Source organism: Siphateles boraxobius, unplaced genomic scaffold (assembly GCF_051911475.1).
Source record: "Siphateles boraxobius isolate OS27281-9 unplaced genomic scaffold, OSU_SipBor_1 33, whole genome shotgun sequence".
In the NCBI taxonomy this organism is placed as follows: Eukaryota; Metazoa; Chordata; class Actinopteri; order Cypriniformes; family Leuciscidae; genus Siphateles; species Siphateles boraxobius.
In genome coordinates, this window is record NW_027508953.1 from 12,200,451 (window position 1) to 12,217,113 (window position 16,663).

Here is a 16,663-nt window from a genome sequence, read left to right on the forward strand (position 1 = left end):
TGTCAGTGTAGCCAAATGTATAATATTACTGAATATTAAGTGTCTTTTAAACCTCAACTAAGCAACCCAAAGGCAACAGTGGCAATTTGGTGGGTTTATGATATTCTATCACTTTGCATGCCATCGCCATCATAGCCACTTCTCTAGAAAGAGCCTCCAACATTAGCAAAATAAAGCGTAATGATCTGTTACACTGGTGAGGAGACAATGGGCCACTTTTTCAACACACTTTCACTCCCTATATGTGTCCTATGAATATTGCATGTCCAAGACTTTTGCTGGCTTTTAGTCAAGACATTTTCACTATACAGACACCAAAAGTTCCCTTTGGCGTCAGAATTTATAACAAAATAAACACTGTTTAATGAAGTTAAAGCAACAGGTAATAAATATATTTAAACCCTGCCCCTCTATTACAGTTGACTGCTAGTTCACATTCTGTTCTGCCTCATTTTTAAGTACGACATCCACTATTAAAATCCTAAAATATTTTTTTTTGATAATCTGTTTCACTCTGATATACTGATATACAGTACATCACAATACAGAAGGAAAGATCAGTCACCACTTCCATTTTATCACTACTTTAAATTATGAGGAGAAACAAGGTGGTGGGATCTGGAAATTAGATCTCAGATCGCCCACATACAAGCTCATCTGCATTATTTGCCAGTTTCATGATACTTCTGTGTTTCTGTGGTTGCTGTATCTTTATAAATGGCTTTTGTTTTTGTATTTGTATTGTGCAGGTACTGGGAGGCTGTGCTAGAATTGTTGTGGCCAAGATTTGAGCTTATTTTGGAGATGAACATCCAGAGCATTCGAAACACTGACCCTCAAAAACTAGGTGTACTGGACACCAGACCACACTATGTACGAAGCCTCATACACGAACACATGCCAAAATACCACACTCAAAAAAAAAGGTTTTCTGGTAGAGCAAACATTTTGAACGTTCACAACTAGACCTCAGCCAATCGTCAATTATTATTAAAAGATTATGGTCATTTATGCTCATGTTGTCTTTATATTTGAAAATGAAATAACAATTGTTCCATTTTAATCAGTTTTATTGTTATTCCTACCAAACATGTATTAAATGTATTGATATGTGAAACTACATCTCAGTAAAAACTGTAACAAAGCTATACTTTTACATTCCATGAATGAAGATAACATATTCGATTAAAGAGGGAAAAATTTATGATTCAGCTGTATTCACTGAAAAGTGTACAATTCCCTCTTAATAACAATGCTCAATTTTAAAGAAAAACTTTTATTTTTAGAGACTTACATTTGCTGTGTTCTTTCCATGTACAATATGATATGAATGCACATTTACATCTATGTGGCATAAATCATCTGTTTTTGCTTCTTGTTTGTGTAGATTACACGCCGGTATGCAGAATTCTCCTCTGCTATTGTCAGCATAAATCAAACCTTTCCCAATGAGAGGACCAACACGCTACTCGGACAGCTGCAGGTGAGCAGAACAGAAACCCCTCTGTTCTCGAAAGGTGAAGTGGCTCATATTGAAACCTGACATGAATATGATTTCCAGATTGAGGTGGAGAATTTTGTGCTGAAAATGGCGGCCGAGTTTCCTTCTAGACGAGACCAGCTCATCTTCCTCATCAACAACTATGACATGATGCTCAGTGTGCTCATGGTGAGGTTACTCACATACCACACTGCCAGAAAATGGGCATAAATACATGAACATGTTTTCAAAATTTACACAAATATAATACATAATGCAAAATACCTCAGTTGAAATGGATCGAAATTAAATACCAAATACTGTGTGGAAAAAATAATATTTAAATACAAATTCAGTATTTTGAAATACACAAACAAAAGAAATACATGTGTTATTGACCATTTAGTGAAGTATCTGTACTAGGCTGAAATCTTTCTGGACTTATTCTGAATGCAAAAAACATTTAGGTGTGTACAACTGCTTAGAAACTGTTTTCATTTCACCTACCTCCCACCATATTTTCAAAAAAGACTGGGTTCAAGGTGTCATCTGTGTACCACTTTACCACTTATATTTATATCTGACCAGGTAACACTGCAGCCCATTACTTGTGGTGAAAATTTCTTAGGCCCTGTCCCAAATGGAACCCTAACCCTTCGTAATCTTCATCCAAGTCCACTCTTTTGGATGTAATGCTGCTTTGGCGCTGTCCCAAATGGCACACTTCATGTGCACTTGCGGTCTTGTGGACTCAAGTCCTCAAGACTGAGCGTCTCATTTGTCATTTTAGGTTTCAGAAGGGTACTCCCCAGCGCCCCCTTCGCGGCCGATATGGGTCACCCTACATTCTTGTGTATTAACCGACATGTGCACGTAGCGACCATTGTAAGTCCAGATTCCCGCAAGTGCACATGAAGTGTGCCATGTGGGACAGGGCCTAAATAAATCACATGTAAAACTGGGAACATTTCCTGCTATCTAGGAAAGAGTAGGAATGGCCTAGATGACCAAAATCTTATATCACAATATAAGTAATTTTCACAATAACAATATATTTCATGTTTTGTTTTTTGGCTGGAAATAAGGTTGTTACGATACCAAGTCACTGTTTTATGCAAATGAGCGGCCGGATCGCATTACAGAATTTTCTGTTAGAACGGTGTCGTGTTAGCAGCCCCTAAGTTAATAACTAATGATCGCTGCGACGGAAGTGAATCAATCAAAACTAACTTTAGCTGGACAATAACTTTATTCTAGAGCTGCTGTAAAGCCAAAACAATCTCTGTTACTTTAAAGGGATAGTTCACCCAAAAATGAAATTTCTGTCAGTATTTACTCACCCTCATGTTGTTCCAACCCCGTAAGACCTTCGTTCATCTTCGGAACACGAATTAAGATATTTTTGATGAAATCTGAGAGCTGGATCACTCCTCCATAGTCTTCTCCAGGGATTGAAACTTGCCAGCCCCGAAAAGTTATTAAAGACATTGTTAAAATAGTCCAAGTGACTACAGTGGCTCAATCTTAAGTTTATCAAGCGACGAGAATACTTTTTGTGCGCAAAAACAAACAAAAATAACAACTTTATTTCAACTATTCATTTCCTTCTCTGTGGGCCTCTAGTCAGTTAACGTAGTGTGATTGCGTAGTGCTACGTCACACGTAGGCTCACTATTGGCCGATGCTGGTCATGTGTGTGATGCGTGTGACGTACAACAACAGAAGCTTACGAATGAACAGAAGCTTTATGAATAGTTGAAATAAAGTCGTTATTTTTGTTTGTTTTTGCGCACAAAAAGTATTCTCATCGCTTGATGAACTTAAGATTGAGCCACTGTAGTCACTTGGACTATTTTAACGATGTCTTTAATAACTTTTCGGGGCTGGCAAGTTTCAATCCCTGAAGAAGCCTATTGAGGAGTGATCCAGCTCTCAGATTTCATCAAAAATATCTTAATTCGTGTTCCGAAGATGAACCAAGGTCTTACGAGGTTGGAACAACATGAGGGTCAGTAAATACTGACAGAATTTTCATTTTTGGGTGAAGTATCCCTTTAATTTCCTACTATCACTGTAAAGCTGCTTTGAAACAGTCCATATTGTTAAAAGCGCTATATAAATGAAGGTGACTTGACTTGACAAGTAAACAGTTACTAATAAAATAAAATGAAAGCAATAGGGCAAATAAATACAGTAGAACAAAGATAAACATTAAATAAATAGTGCTAAGTTTTTCAGGAAGGTGTACCTAACAAAATTAAGAAATAATACAGAAATTTAATAAAGTAAAATAAAACACTGCATAGTCTTCACTGTATGAATTAAACAAAGAGTTATTTATTAAAGCTACAAAAGTTATTCCGTCAAGTGCAGTGTGTGAATTTCTCTTTTTCTTTTTTTTGTTGTTGTTTGATTAAGGACACAGACAGCAGCAGAATATTAGTCACTTTAAGAGCTTATGCACGGACCAAATATATTGATGCATATCAAATTCTTCCATCTGTTTACCTCCACTCAAGACATAAACCGGCTGTGTTTATGTGTATACTCAGATTTTGACATTTTTGTGCGCATTTCACCATTTACCTGTGCTCAGAAAGCTGCCTGCCAGTGTGCGAATACTAAATAAGAGTTCTCTTTTGCGGCATATTGCACTTTTAATAACTCTTTTTAACATCAAGCATGTCCCACTCTTTATTACTCATTCGTCCATGTTTCTTTATTGCTCTAATGTGTCAATAACTCCTGCCCACTAAAAGCTGCATGGATGTGCTTGCGCGATATATAAACGATATAATTTTTTTTTTTAAATCAATTCCACAATATATATCGTCATATCACCCAGTCCTAGCAAGCAGTAAATCTTAAACACATTTGACTTGCTAGTTGATAAATCCAGAAACCAATTAACTATCAAGACTGACTGGCTAACTAGTTGGTACAGGAAATCAGCAGCCTAATAAAGAGTTTGACTAGCATAAAGTATATTATGTATTTTTCAAAAACAAAAATATTCAACTTAAATGTATTTAAATACAAAAAAAAGATTTCTTTAAAAGGCTTATGGACATTTTTGTCCTTTTCAGTTTTGTTTTTTTGATAACTTTGTCTGTGTTAATGCTAACTGCATGAAATTTGCTACAGGTGTGTATTTTTATTGGAATTTTAATATTTCACCTTAATTTCCTTTAAAAAATCTATTTTGCACTAGGTACAAAAAATACTCCCACTCAGCGCCTTTTGGACAAAAATGTCCCCATTGAAACCCATTAAAACTGCGATTTTTAATCCCAGTGCCATTCAACTATAAAATGATGCAATCTTTCTTAACAGGCTTTCATTCTGTTGGCAAGGCTTCAAAATTTACATTTTTACTATTTTTTATCAGATTGTGCCATTTTTTCAGGTTTGGCATATAAAGCAAATGATCACTTTATTGTTGTTTTCTGCTGTTTTCGGCTTATGCATATTATAGAGCCAATTAGATAAATTATGAAGCTATAATTGTGTGGGTGTGTTGGTATGGATGTCAGAGTGTGATTTGTATGTGTGTACTGAAAGTTTTAGGTGTGTGTGTGGGTTTTCTTTCTTTAAGTTTGAAAGAAAGAAATTATATTGTACTGGAAATCACAAATCCCACCACATGTAAATGAGTCATACCCTTGGCAGAGTCACAGATCCTGCCATGTGAAAACTGAAAAGGTCAAAAAGTTACTGAGCTTTGAGGATTTTTTTCATTCAAACACATTTCTTATTACTTGCTTGCACCTTTTCATTTGTTATTGTTTTTTTACAAAGATAAAAGGTGAGCTTGACTTTGATGTAGAAGTTTAGAAGCTCCACAACACATTGTTTTTGTTTTCACCTCGAGAAAATGGTGATTGTTTTGTCTGGAAGATTTTCGTTGACACAAGTGCTCTCACAGCCAAACCTATAACATATCCAAGGTTGTAATATTTAAAGAAAAAAAAAATCTGCTTAGCATTTAGTATATGGAATATTTTTATTATTATTATAATTTTTATAAAAAAAACAAGTGGCATTATGTAAAGAAACCAGCGTTTAAAGGGTTAAAATTCTGAAAATTAATGACTGTTTGGTCATTATGATTAGAACTGATGCTAGTAAAAAATCTAAGTCAGTGAAAGTGGAAAAAAATATTTATCTATAATATTTTTATGACACTTTTTTGACATGGACATTTGTGTCCTTTATGGGCCTGAGTGGTAGTTTTGTTTTTTATCTGATACTGCATAAAAAATATGATTGCATCAAAATTAATATTGTTGTTAATTATTGACATATCCAAGGCTGTAATATTTAAAGAAAAAAAATCCTGCTTAGAATTTAGTATATAGAAAATTATTATTATTATTCTAATTTTTATAAACATCAACAGTGGCATTATGTAAAGAAGCCGACGTTTAAAGGGTTAAAATTCTGAAAATTAATGACTGTTTGGTAATTATGATTAGAACTGATGCTAGTAAAAAATCTAAGCCAGTGAAAGTGTAAAAAAATATTAATCTATAATATTTTTATGACACTTTTTTGACATGGACATTTTGTCCTTTATGGGCCTGAGTGGTAGTTTTGTTTTTTATCTGATACTGCATAAAAAATATGATTGCATCAAAATTAATATTGCTGTTAATTATTGACATATTCAAGGCTGTAATATTTAAAGAAAAAAAATCCTGCTTAGAATTTAGTATATAGAAAATTATTATTATTATTCTAATTTTTATAAACATCAACAGTGGCATTATGTAAAGAAGCCGACGTTTAAAGGGTTAAAATTCTGAAAATTAATGACTGTTTGGTAATTAAGATTAGAACTGATGCTAGTAAAAAATCTAAGCCAGTGAAAGTGTAAAAAAATATTAATCTATAATATTTTTATGACACTTTTTTGACATGGACATTTTTGTCCTTTATGGGCCTGAGTGGTAGTTTTGTTTTTTATCTGATACTGCATAAAAAATATGATTGCATCAAAATTAATATTGTTGTTAATTATTGACATATCCAAGGCTGTAATATTTAAAGAAAAAAAATCCTGCTTAGAATTTAGTATATAGAAAATTATTATTATTATTCTAATTTTTATAAACCTCAACAGTGGCATTATGTAAAGAAACCGACGTTTAAAGGGTTAAAATTCTGAAAATTAATGACTGTTTGGTAATTATGATTAGAACTGATGCTAGTAAAAAATCTAAACCAGTGAAAGTGTAAAAAAATATTAATCTATAATATTTTTATGACACTTTTTTGACATGGACATTTTTGTCCTTTATGGGCCTGAGTGGTAGTTTTGTTTTTTATCTGATACTGCATAAAAAATATGATTGCATCAAAATTAATATTGTTGTTAATTATTAACATATCCAAGGCTGTAATATTTAAAGAAAAAAAATCCTGCTTAGAATTTAGTATATAGAAAATTATTATTATTATTCTAATTTTTATAAACATCAACAGTGGCATTATGTAAAGAAACCGACGTTAAAAGGGTTAAAATTCTGAAAATTAATGACTGTTTGGTAATTATGATTAGAACTGATGCTAGTAAAAAATCTAAGTCAGTGAAAGTGTAAAAAAATATTAATCTATAATATTTTTATGACACTTTTTTGACATGGACATTTTTGTCCTTTATGGGCCTGAGTGGTAGCTTTTTTTTAAATCTGATACTGCATAAAAAATATTAATGCATCAAAAATAATGTTGTTTTTAATGATTGACATATCCAAGGCTGTAATAATCAAAGAAAAAAAATTCTGCTTAGCATTTAGTAAATTGAAAATAATTACTATTTTTCTTTTTTTCATAAAAAAACAACAGTGGCATTATGTAAACAAACCCACATTTTAAGGGTTAAAATTCTGAAAATTAATGAATGTTTGGTCATTATGATTAAAGCTGATGCTGGTTAAAAAAATGATGTCAGTGAAAGTGGAAAAAAATATAAATCTATAATATTTTTATGACAGTTTTTGGATACGGACATTTTTGTCCTCTATGTACCTATGTGTAACTTTTTTTAATTGATGCACAAGGGTTAAAATACAAAATAGCATTTTGTGTTTCAAATACGCATTTTAAATACATTTATCTGAAATACTGCACACCGCAGTCCATTTATTAACTGTTAAGACTGTACCATAATGGATCATGATGATATGTTTTGTGTGTGTTATAAAGGAGAGAGCAGCTGATGACAGTAAAGAGGTTGAGGGCTTTCAGCAGCTCCTGCTGGCTAGAACACAGGTACATTCTGGGATACTAAGTACCGGTTCAGACTGACAACTGTCTTGAAGTAGGACATTGCTTTCCTTATTGTCATGTGAGTAACCATTGTTTGTTGATATGTAATTTTACAGGAGTTTATAGAGGAGATTCTTTCATCTCCGTTTGGAGGGATGATTGCATTTGTGAAGGAGAGCGAGGGACTAATAGAGAAAGGGCAACTTGACAAACTCAAAAATGATGAAGGTCAGTGCTAGAGATGCTTTGTTTTCACTGTTAAGGTTTATATCGTACTGCTTTAATTTTTCATCTTTAATTATGCGATTTCTTCATCACCCAAAAATTCCTTCATTATTTACTCACTCTTATGTTGTTCTAAACCCATAAGCCCTTTATTTTTCTTCGGAACACAAGTTGAAATATTTTTTAGATTCTCATCATTTTTGTCCATCCAATGAAAGCAAAACAGATCCTAGAGAAATTTCAGAAAGGAGAATTACAAACTAAACAAAAGGAAGGAAAGAAAAATACCACGTGGGAGTGTTTTAGTGAAGTAGTTTACCAGGACCAATCAATAATGCGATATGTAACAGCTGTGAAGCGCTGTAGTCTATTTGGCAATAAACTAATAAAGCCTACATCCAGCTTTTGTTTAAGTTGAACTTCTTCTGTGTATCTATGGGAAGTAACAGTGATGGAATCACATTTAATGTAGTAACCTGAGATTTTCCCTTTAGAATAGGAACTCTAAACTGCATCTTGGGTGGACGCTATGGGGAACAAAATACCCACTCCACAATGCTGCGGGGATGCCTGCCTCACAAATCATTTATCCACTCGACCCAAAGTTGAAACGGCAGGGCAGCGCGAGCTTACTAGAGCAGATGCTTGTACTTGCTGATTGGTCTCACTCACTCGACCACTAAACAGCGCTGTGAGATCCAGTGAGAAGCTTTTGAATTCAGCGAAGAATACAAATGTCTCTGTGATTTAAACTAGTTTAAAGCCAGATGAAACAGCACTGACAAACAGGAGAAACACTGTGCGCAACGATACAGTTAAAAGGATTTTCAATCTACAAATTGTCATCATTTATTATAGAATGATGAAACGGTTAAATCTGGGCTGAATATGGCTTCTTCCACAACTTCTCCACTTCAGAGTGGAGGTGGGGAAGGAATGGAAGACTCATGGGGGACAGGAGATCATGGCCTAACAGGAAGCACTCATCCAGCCTAACACTAATGCCCCCAAGCCAGATCCAATCTGGCTGTGGCACGGGCCATGACATCCAGCAATTCCCCATATGCTGGGCTGGCAAGTTGAGAAGAATCCATACACATTCCTCACCTTCTTTAACCACATCCGCTTCCCCTCGACTGGATGTCAAGAGACATCACATCCTCTGAGCTCGACCTGCGATCTTCAAAACTGAAGCTTTGCTCCGACAACAGCGGGGCCTAAGCCATGGAGCGCAGACACTTGTCCCACATCCCTTAAGAATAGGGAAAAATGTGAACAAAGCTTTCTCATTGTGAATTAATCGCAATGAGTGCATTCAGAACCCTCAAGCACTGAATGCGCATGTTCCTCTCCAAAGCAGTAAAGGCACAGGTCGTGTGTGTCTTCAAGTGTCAAACACCTGGGACATGGAGGTACAAACTTCCTAAAATGCTTGCTAGAATTTTCCATGATCCTGCCTTCACCACACGCTAACAAAACAAACAGTTACTAAAGACAATCTGCAATGACAAGCTGATGAAGTGTGCTACGATGCCCTCTCATACTTCTGGGCGCTCCCACTAATGACATCATGGACTTTCGCCAACCAATCAGATTGGAGTGTTTTCACATGTGCTTCACACATTGGATACGCTGATGGTGTCCCCATAGCAACCATCCAAGAAGCAGTGTAGAGTTCCTATTCGAAAGGGGACTCATTTTAAAAGATCTAGAAATTATCTTTTTTTTTTTGAAAAAAGAGTTAAAACTGAGTTTGCTGCATCAGACCCTTTTTTTAAAGCTAAGGTGTGTAATATCTGCATCACCATCATCATTAAACACAATTGTCACCTTTATTTTATTTATTTTTTAAATATATTTGCAAAATACAAATGTTTTTTACTCCTTAGTATAAATTGTTGATTTTTTCTATGTTGTATGTTTTTTTTTTCAAATGATTTTTAATGTTGTCAGATAAATAACAAAGAATTATGTCATAACCTCACCACTAATTAAATCATCTCATCATTATGGTTTCAAAGTAGCTTCACCAGCACTGTTCAAAACTAACACTACAAGTAGAATGTTTGGGGTCAGCAAGATTTTTGTTCTTGTTGTTTTGAAAGAGATTAAAGGGAAGGTTCCCCCAAAAATGAAAATACTGTCATCACTTACTCACGCTCATGTTGTTCCAAACCTGTATGAGTTTCTTTTTTCTGTTGTACACAAAAGAAGATATTTTAAAGAAAGTTGGTAATCAGACAGTTGACGGTAGCCATTGACTTCTATAGTAGGAAAATAATACTATGGTAGTCAATGGCTACTGTTCTGATTGTCAATGCCACATTCTGATTTTCATGGTACAGTATAGTGCATATATTGCTACCCTGGCTTGTGGCTTCAGTCAAATATCACAGCAAATTCTGCCTTAAAGAGGCACTCGGCAACTCTAGCTATTTCTTCGCTGATTTTCACTTTTGTTGTCGCATGTTTTCTCAACGAGCTCCCCCTACATCTGTGAGGCGTGTATTTCACAACAATGTCGTAAAAAAACTCACTTGCGGCACCCTCCTCCCCCTTTCTACCGCTGCTCATGTGCATTTGTTATTATCGGAGCCGGCCAACTTTATCGTGCGGAGCTATGTCTACAGAGGTGGGTGATGCATCATACACATTGAGGGCGGTGTGTGTGGGCACTTCGAGCCCACGAAGTGTGGCGATTCGGAACCCGGAGGCGATTCTGCCCATAGCTATGAATGTAAGCTTCGTGCCCGCTTACTAATAAACAATTAGCCCCCGGCGCTGCTCGCGCAGCACAAAGTTATGACGAAACGTTCCCCGTTCGAAGCAATCGGGACGTCACATGTGAAGCAGCCAGCCATTACTGTCAGCGAGCCGCCGTATTCAAGTACCAAGGGCGTGCGCTCTGCGCCCATGCCTCCGGTTCAGTTTTTTGAGCCCACGAAGTGCGGCGATCGGAACCCGGAGGCCATTCTGCCCTAGCTATCAATGTAAGTTACGTGCCCGCTCACGAGCGCTCATGCTTACTAATAAACAATTCGCCCCCGGCGCTGCTCGCGCATCACAAAGTTATCACAAAACGTTTCCCGTTCAAAGTAATCGGGACGTCACAGGTGAAACAGCAAGCCATCGCTGTCAGCGAGCCGCCGTGTCTCTCACTCTCACAGAGCCTGCTCTCATGAAGTGGGCAAATGCCGCTCGGGTGTTAGATGTAGGAAATGTGCCCACAACTATGTGCCCACGCCTACTCTCTGCCCGCTCTGTCACACAGCCAAAACAGCCTCTTATCGGTCAGGTTATGAATGTAAGTTATGTGCCCGCTCACGAGGGTTCAGGCTTACTAACAAACACCTCGCCAGACTGGGTGCTGAGCACAATAAGACAAGGCTTTTCGCTACAACTCACTCGCCGCCCTCCGCGCTTTCAAGCACGGACCGCGGTGAAAGTGAAAGCGAAAGTAGCGCATCTACTCCGCGCAAAAATAGCCAAACTGCTGTGCAAAGGGGCCATAGAACCGGTACCTCCTTCTCTGAGCGAGTCAGGCTGTTACAGCCGCTATTTTCTCGTACCCAAGAAGTACGGAGCTCTCAGACCTATCTTAGATCTGAGATATTTGAACAAAGCTCTCATGAGAAGACCGCTGAAAGCGCTCACGACCGGACAAATTCTCGCGCAAATTCGCCTGAGGTACTGGTTTATCTCTCTCGATCTGAAAGATGCTCACTTTCAGATTCAGATAATACCCCGTCACAGGCCATTCTTGAGATTCACCTTCGACGGTCAGGTATATCAATACACCGTCCTCCCGTTCGGCCTGTCTTTAGCTCCCCGTACATTTACGAAGTGCATGGACACGGCTCTCGCCCCCCTGAGAATTCAGGGCATGCGGATTCTGAACTATTTGGACGATTGGCTGATTCTGGCACAGTCATAGATAGTACTTTTATCTCACAGAACAGTGCTCCTCAGCCATCTGGAAAACCTGGGTCTCACGGTCAACTGGACCAAGAGCTCATTACTGCCCAGTCACTCAGTTTCCTTTCTGGGGATAGAACTTGACTCTGTGGCTATGACGGCCTGTTTATTGACACAGCGCGCCCGCCGTGTTCGACACCTGGCCACATCTTTCCAGAAGGGCCGCATCGCTTCTTTGAAAACATTGCAGAGAACGCTAAGCTGAATGGCATCAGCTGCAGCAGTGCTTCAGCTGGGCCTACTGCGCATGCGCCCGCTACAACGCTGGTTGAATGCTCGGGTGCCTCACCAAGCTTGGGCTTTCGGCTGCAGACGAATCAGAGTGACTCAGAGCTGCGTTTCAGCTCTGCAGCCCTGGTTAGCGGTCGACTGGTACCAGCGGGGGGTGACGATGGGAGCCGTTGCATACCGAAAGGTAATCTCGACGGATGCCTCCAACCTAGGTTGGGGTGCTCTCTTCGAGGGCATACCGGTCTTTGGCTTGTGGTCAGACCAAGAGAAATGCCTTCACATAAACTGTCTGGAGATGACAGCGGTCGAGAACGTGCTGAAGCACTTTCTCCCGAGACCAACACGTTCTAGTCCGCTCGGACAACATTTCTGTGGTGTCATACGTGAACCGTCAGGGCGGTGTCAGATTCAGGAATCTCTGCGATCTGACGGAACACCTCCTTGTATGGTCTCAGCACTTTCTGTGCTCGCAGAGAGCTGCGCATGTGCCAGGCCACCTGAACGACGGCCCAGACAAACTGTCCAGGGACAACGTTCCCCCAGGGGAATGGTCCCTGCACCCCCAGACAGTCCAGTTGCTATGGCGCCTTTTCGGCAAAGAGGAAGTCGAACGGTTTGCGTCAAAAGACAACACTCACTGCCCAATGTTCTCTTCGAAGAACGAGGACGCGCTGGCCCAAATCTGGCCCAGCCACCCACTTTATGCTTTCCCTCCGGTCTCACTGTTGGCACAGGTAATCAAGAGAACCAGGGAAACGCACCACTCGGTGATCCTTATAGCCCCGCGATGGGAGAACCAAATCTGGTTCCCGGAGCTGACGCGGCTGTCACGCGCAGCCTCTTTGCCGATTCCAGTGAGGAGAGATCTCCTCTCTCAAGCCCGCGGCTCAATCTGGCATCCTCATCCAGAGCGCTGGTCTCTTCACGTATGTTTAATCAACGGATGCCCGTTGTCTTACCAGAAGGGGTTATGAACATGATTGAGCAGTCCAGAGCTCCCTCTCAGGACGGCTCTACGCGTCTAAATGGTCTGTGTTCTCCAAATGGTGTGCCGACAGAAATCTGGACCTACGAACGTGGGGTATCGCGGTTGCTTAGCTACCTTCAAGAGCTGTTGGACAGGGGCAGGTCCCACTCCACGCTTAAAGTATATTTGGCGGCCGTTGCAACGTTCGCTGAGTCAACGCACGGCCAGTCAATAGGAAGGAACGAGCTGGTTCCCCGCCCCGCTTCCTTAGAGGAGCCAGGAGGATGAATCCCCCGCGACCCCCGTCGGTTCCTATATGGGATCTTTCTTTGGTCCTAGAGGCCCTGAAAGCATACCCCTTTGAACCGCTAGATTCCATGGACCTAAAGTACCTCTTGCTCAAAACAAGCTCTGACAGCTCTGTCATCAGTTAAACGTGTGGGGGATTTACACGCGCTATCCATTAGCGCTGCGTGTCTTGAATTTGGACCAAATGACTCCAAAGTCATCCTCAAGCCAAGACATGGCTATGTTCTTAAGGTGATTGCCACTCTCTTCAGAACACAGGTAATTTCTCTATCGGTTCTGCCAGCATCCGATAGTGAGAGCGATGTTAATCTCCTCTGCCCTGTCAGGGCGCTGAGGGCTTACATTACGTGCTCCGCCCCCTTCAGGCGCTCAGAGCAGCTCTTTGTTTCGTTTGGTGGGCGCACCAAGGGTCTCGCCGCCTCGAAACAGAGTCTGTCCAGATGGATAGTGGACGCTATAGCAAATGCTTATGTTTCTAAAGGTCTGCAATGCCCTTTGGGCATCAGGGCTCATTCCACTAGGGCCGTGGCCTTGTCGTGGGCTTGGTCCAGCGGGATTTCCATTCATCACATTTGTGAGGCGGCAGGCTGGACCTCCCCGTCCACATTTGTTAGGTTTTATAACCTGGAAGTTCCCGCCTTGCTGGCTAGATTTCTGGCAGTATGAGTGGGATGTACGTTCTGCCCAGATCTGATCGTGCGCAGACTACTCTCACGTGACTAAGCTCTCCTGGTTTAGCTGCACTATATGGGTTGATATGCTTTATATAGACCCGCAACGCCGCTCTGTATTCCCTATGGGTGCTTATGTACATGTGCCGGCCCGCGTTGCTGGCCGCCTGATTCCCACTTATCTATGTTCCCCGGGATTCCCTGGGACTCATGAAGTGGATGCTTGGCGCCCACGGCGGGCTCAGTGGTAGGCTGCTGCAATAGCCGCAGGGCAGCCAATGAGCATGCTAGACAGCCTGCTCTAGGTCTGCTAGCTGCTGCACTGCGTTGACAATAAATACAAAATTAAGGATCATTTTTTTGGCTTCATATCTCGAGAAAAGATGACTTTACCCGTAGCGTAAGCAACTTACGCAATACTCGTTCCCTCTTCTAGAGAGAACCGAGGTTACGTACGAAATAGAGTACGTTTTTACTATATTTTTGATCAAATAAATGCTGCGTTGGTGAATAGACTTATTTTAAAAACTTAAAAATCATCTTGTCCCCAAACTTATTCATCATATTACGTTTCAATCAAAGGATGCTCCTAGAAACACCCACAGAGTTCTGGGTGAATCCCTGGAATCTGCATCTTTTTAAGAATCTGTCTGCCTATATCTGTTTGTCAGCTCGTATCACACAGTTGGTGCGGGGCTTCTCCAGCACATGGAAGCAGTCTGTGGAGGCCCTGAGTCAGGATGTGATGCGTTCCTTCACCAATTTTAAAAACGGAACCAGCATAATTCAGGTACAACCTTATGATACAAATCTTGGGACCATTTGTGTTCCAATTAAGTTTTTATGCATTTAAATGTTATGAATTTTTGTCTGGTTGTGCACACTAGGGAGCACTGACCCAGCTCATCCAGTACTATCATGGTTTCCATAAGGTCCTCTCCCAGCCAACACTCCGCAGTCTGGCGGTGCGCTCTGAGCTGATAAACCTCCATCATCTGATGGTTGAAGTCAAGAAACACAAACCAAACTTTTGAACATGTGCATGAATTATCAGCACTTATTTGGCCAAGAATGTCAGGAAATATTTGCTGTAGTCACACTGCAAAAAATCATTCTTTGGGAGTATCTAGGAACGTACACATTCATAAAACAAGATATATTTTCCTGATAAACAAAATTGTGTAAAACTGAAGACTAATTTTCAGAAAATCTATATTGTATGGTCAGTGTAATTTGTCTTCTGTCACTGGCAGAAGTTCTGTCAACTTTTTAACAGCAAAACAACAACTGCAAACAATTTTACAATCTAAAACTTTTTTCCTAATCAGGTAAATATATCTTGTCCTAAAGATGTTTAGATTTTCTGGAAAACAAGACAGAAATATTAAAAGTCTGATATTTTGCAGTTTAGAGCTGAAGCCTGAACAGGACTTTTAAAGGCTGATTTTCAGTAGATTGTGATTTATATCAACAAGTATCTAATATATTGAGCACTAATCTAATTACTCTGTCAGTCTTATTTTTAAGGGATAATTCACCCAAAAAATGTATATTCTGTCATCATTTACTCGCCCTGTTGTTCCAAACCCGTAAGACTTTTGTTCTTTTTCGGAACACAGATGAAGATATTTGAATGAAATCTGAATGTTTTCTGTCCCTGCATTCACACCTATGCAACTACCATTTTGAAGCTTCAAAAAGTACATAAATAGATTGTAAAACTATTCCATATGAATTGTGCGGTTTAGTCCAAATTTTCTTAAGAGACTTTTATTCATCCGAACCTGCTTGATGCACGAGAAGCTCAAACCTCTTGCGGAAGCTCAAACGTGCTGTGAAACACACGAGAGTGAACCTCATTGGTTCTCGCACGTCAAGTGACATGCTTTACCATAACTGATGAGTGCGTTGATTAATGTTTACATGTGAATAAAAGCCTAGATTCAATCTGTTCAGCGTAAAAAGCAATTGTCTCTCTTCAGAAAATTAGGACTAAACCACTCAATTTATATGGATTATTTTTTACAATGTTTTTATGAACTTTTTGAAGCGTTAAGTAGCTGTCAATGGAGGGACAATTCATTAAAAAATATCTTCGTTTGTGTTCCGAAGATGAACGAAAGTCTTGCGGGTTTGGAATGACATGAGGGTGAGTAAATGATGACAGAATTTTCATTTTTGGGTGAACTAACCCAAGTTTGCTTTGATTTCCTTCTTTGTTTATTTAAATGCATTTTTGGCCTGACAACAGATCTAAAAATGTATTTTTGTTTTCTCTGAAAAGTTCTTTATGTAGGCCTATGCACTGTTTTATTGACAAATAAAAGCATTCCATGTCTCAAAATAAAAGATATTAAATCAAAAGTCTCTGAAAATGTTTCCATCTTTTTCTCAATCTGTTAAAGCGGGTGTAAAAAACAAGGCTACACAAGTTGGCTACACTATTTTTTTGTTTTGTTTTTATGATGCCAATGAGGTAGAAGCTACATTGGACTTTACTAAAGAATTTTTTTTTAATTGTTTTAGAATGCAATT

The 16,663-nt window shown here is 39.3% G+C and overlaps 1 protein-coding gene across 1 annotated transcript; it reads left to right on the top strand.

The window, feature by feature from the left end:
• The first annotated feature begins 652 nt into the window (after nt 1-652).
• On the top strand, nt 653-16,495 carry LOC143701872 (vacuolar protein sorting-associated protein 52 homolog). The gene is made up of 7 exons (XM_077195569.1): nt 653-873; nt 1,388-1,483; nt 1,562-1,669; nt 7,688-7,753; nt 7,867-7,978; nt 14,800-14,918; nt 15,016-16,495. Exons 1-7 carry the CDS (start codon nt 718-720, stop codon nt 15,160-15,162), a joined length of 804 nt encoding a protein of 267 aa, XP_077051684.1. The 5' UTR covers nt 653-717; the 3' UTR covers nt 15,163-16,495.
• Nucleotides 16,496-16,663: the final 168 nt, after the last annotated feature.

Bases quoted from the DNA above. Each gene is read 5' to 3' on its own strand.
- LOC143701872 (XM_077195569.1), top strand. From the start codon at position 718: ATGGCTTTTGTTTTTGTATTTGTATTGTGCAGGTACTGGGAGGCTGTG. The intron at 874-1,387 runs GTACGAAGCCTC...TTGTTTGTGTAG, and splicing joins TGGACACCAGACCACACTAT to ATTACACGCCGGTATGCAGA. The intron at 1,484-1,561 runs GTGAGCAGAACA...TATGATTTCCAG, and splicing joins CGCTACTCGGACAGCTGCAG to ATTGAGGTGGAGAATTTTGT.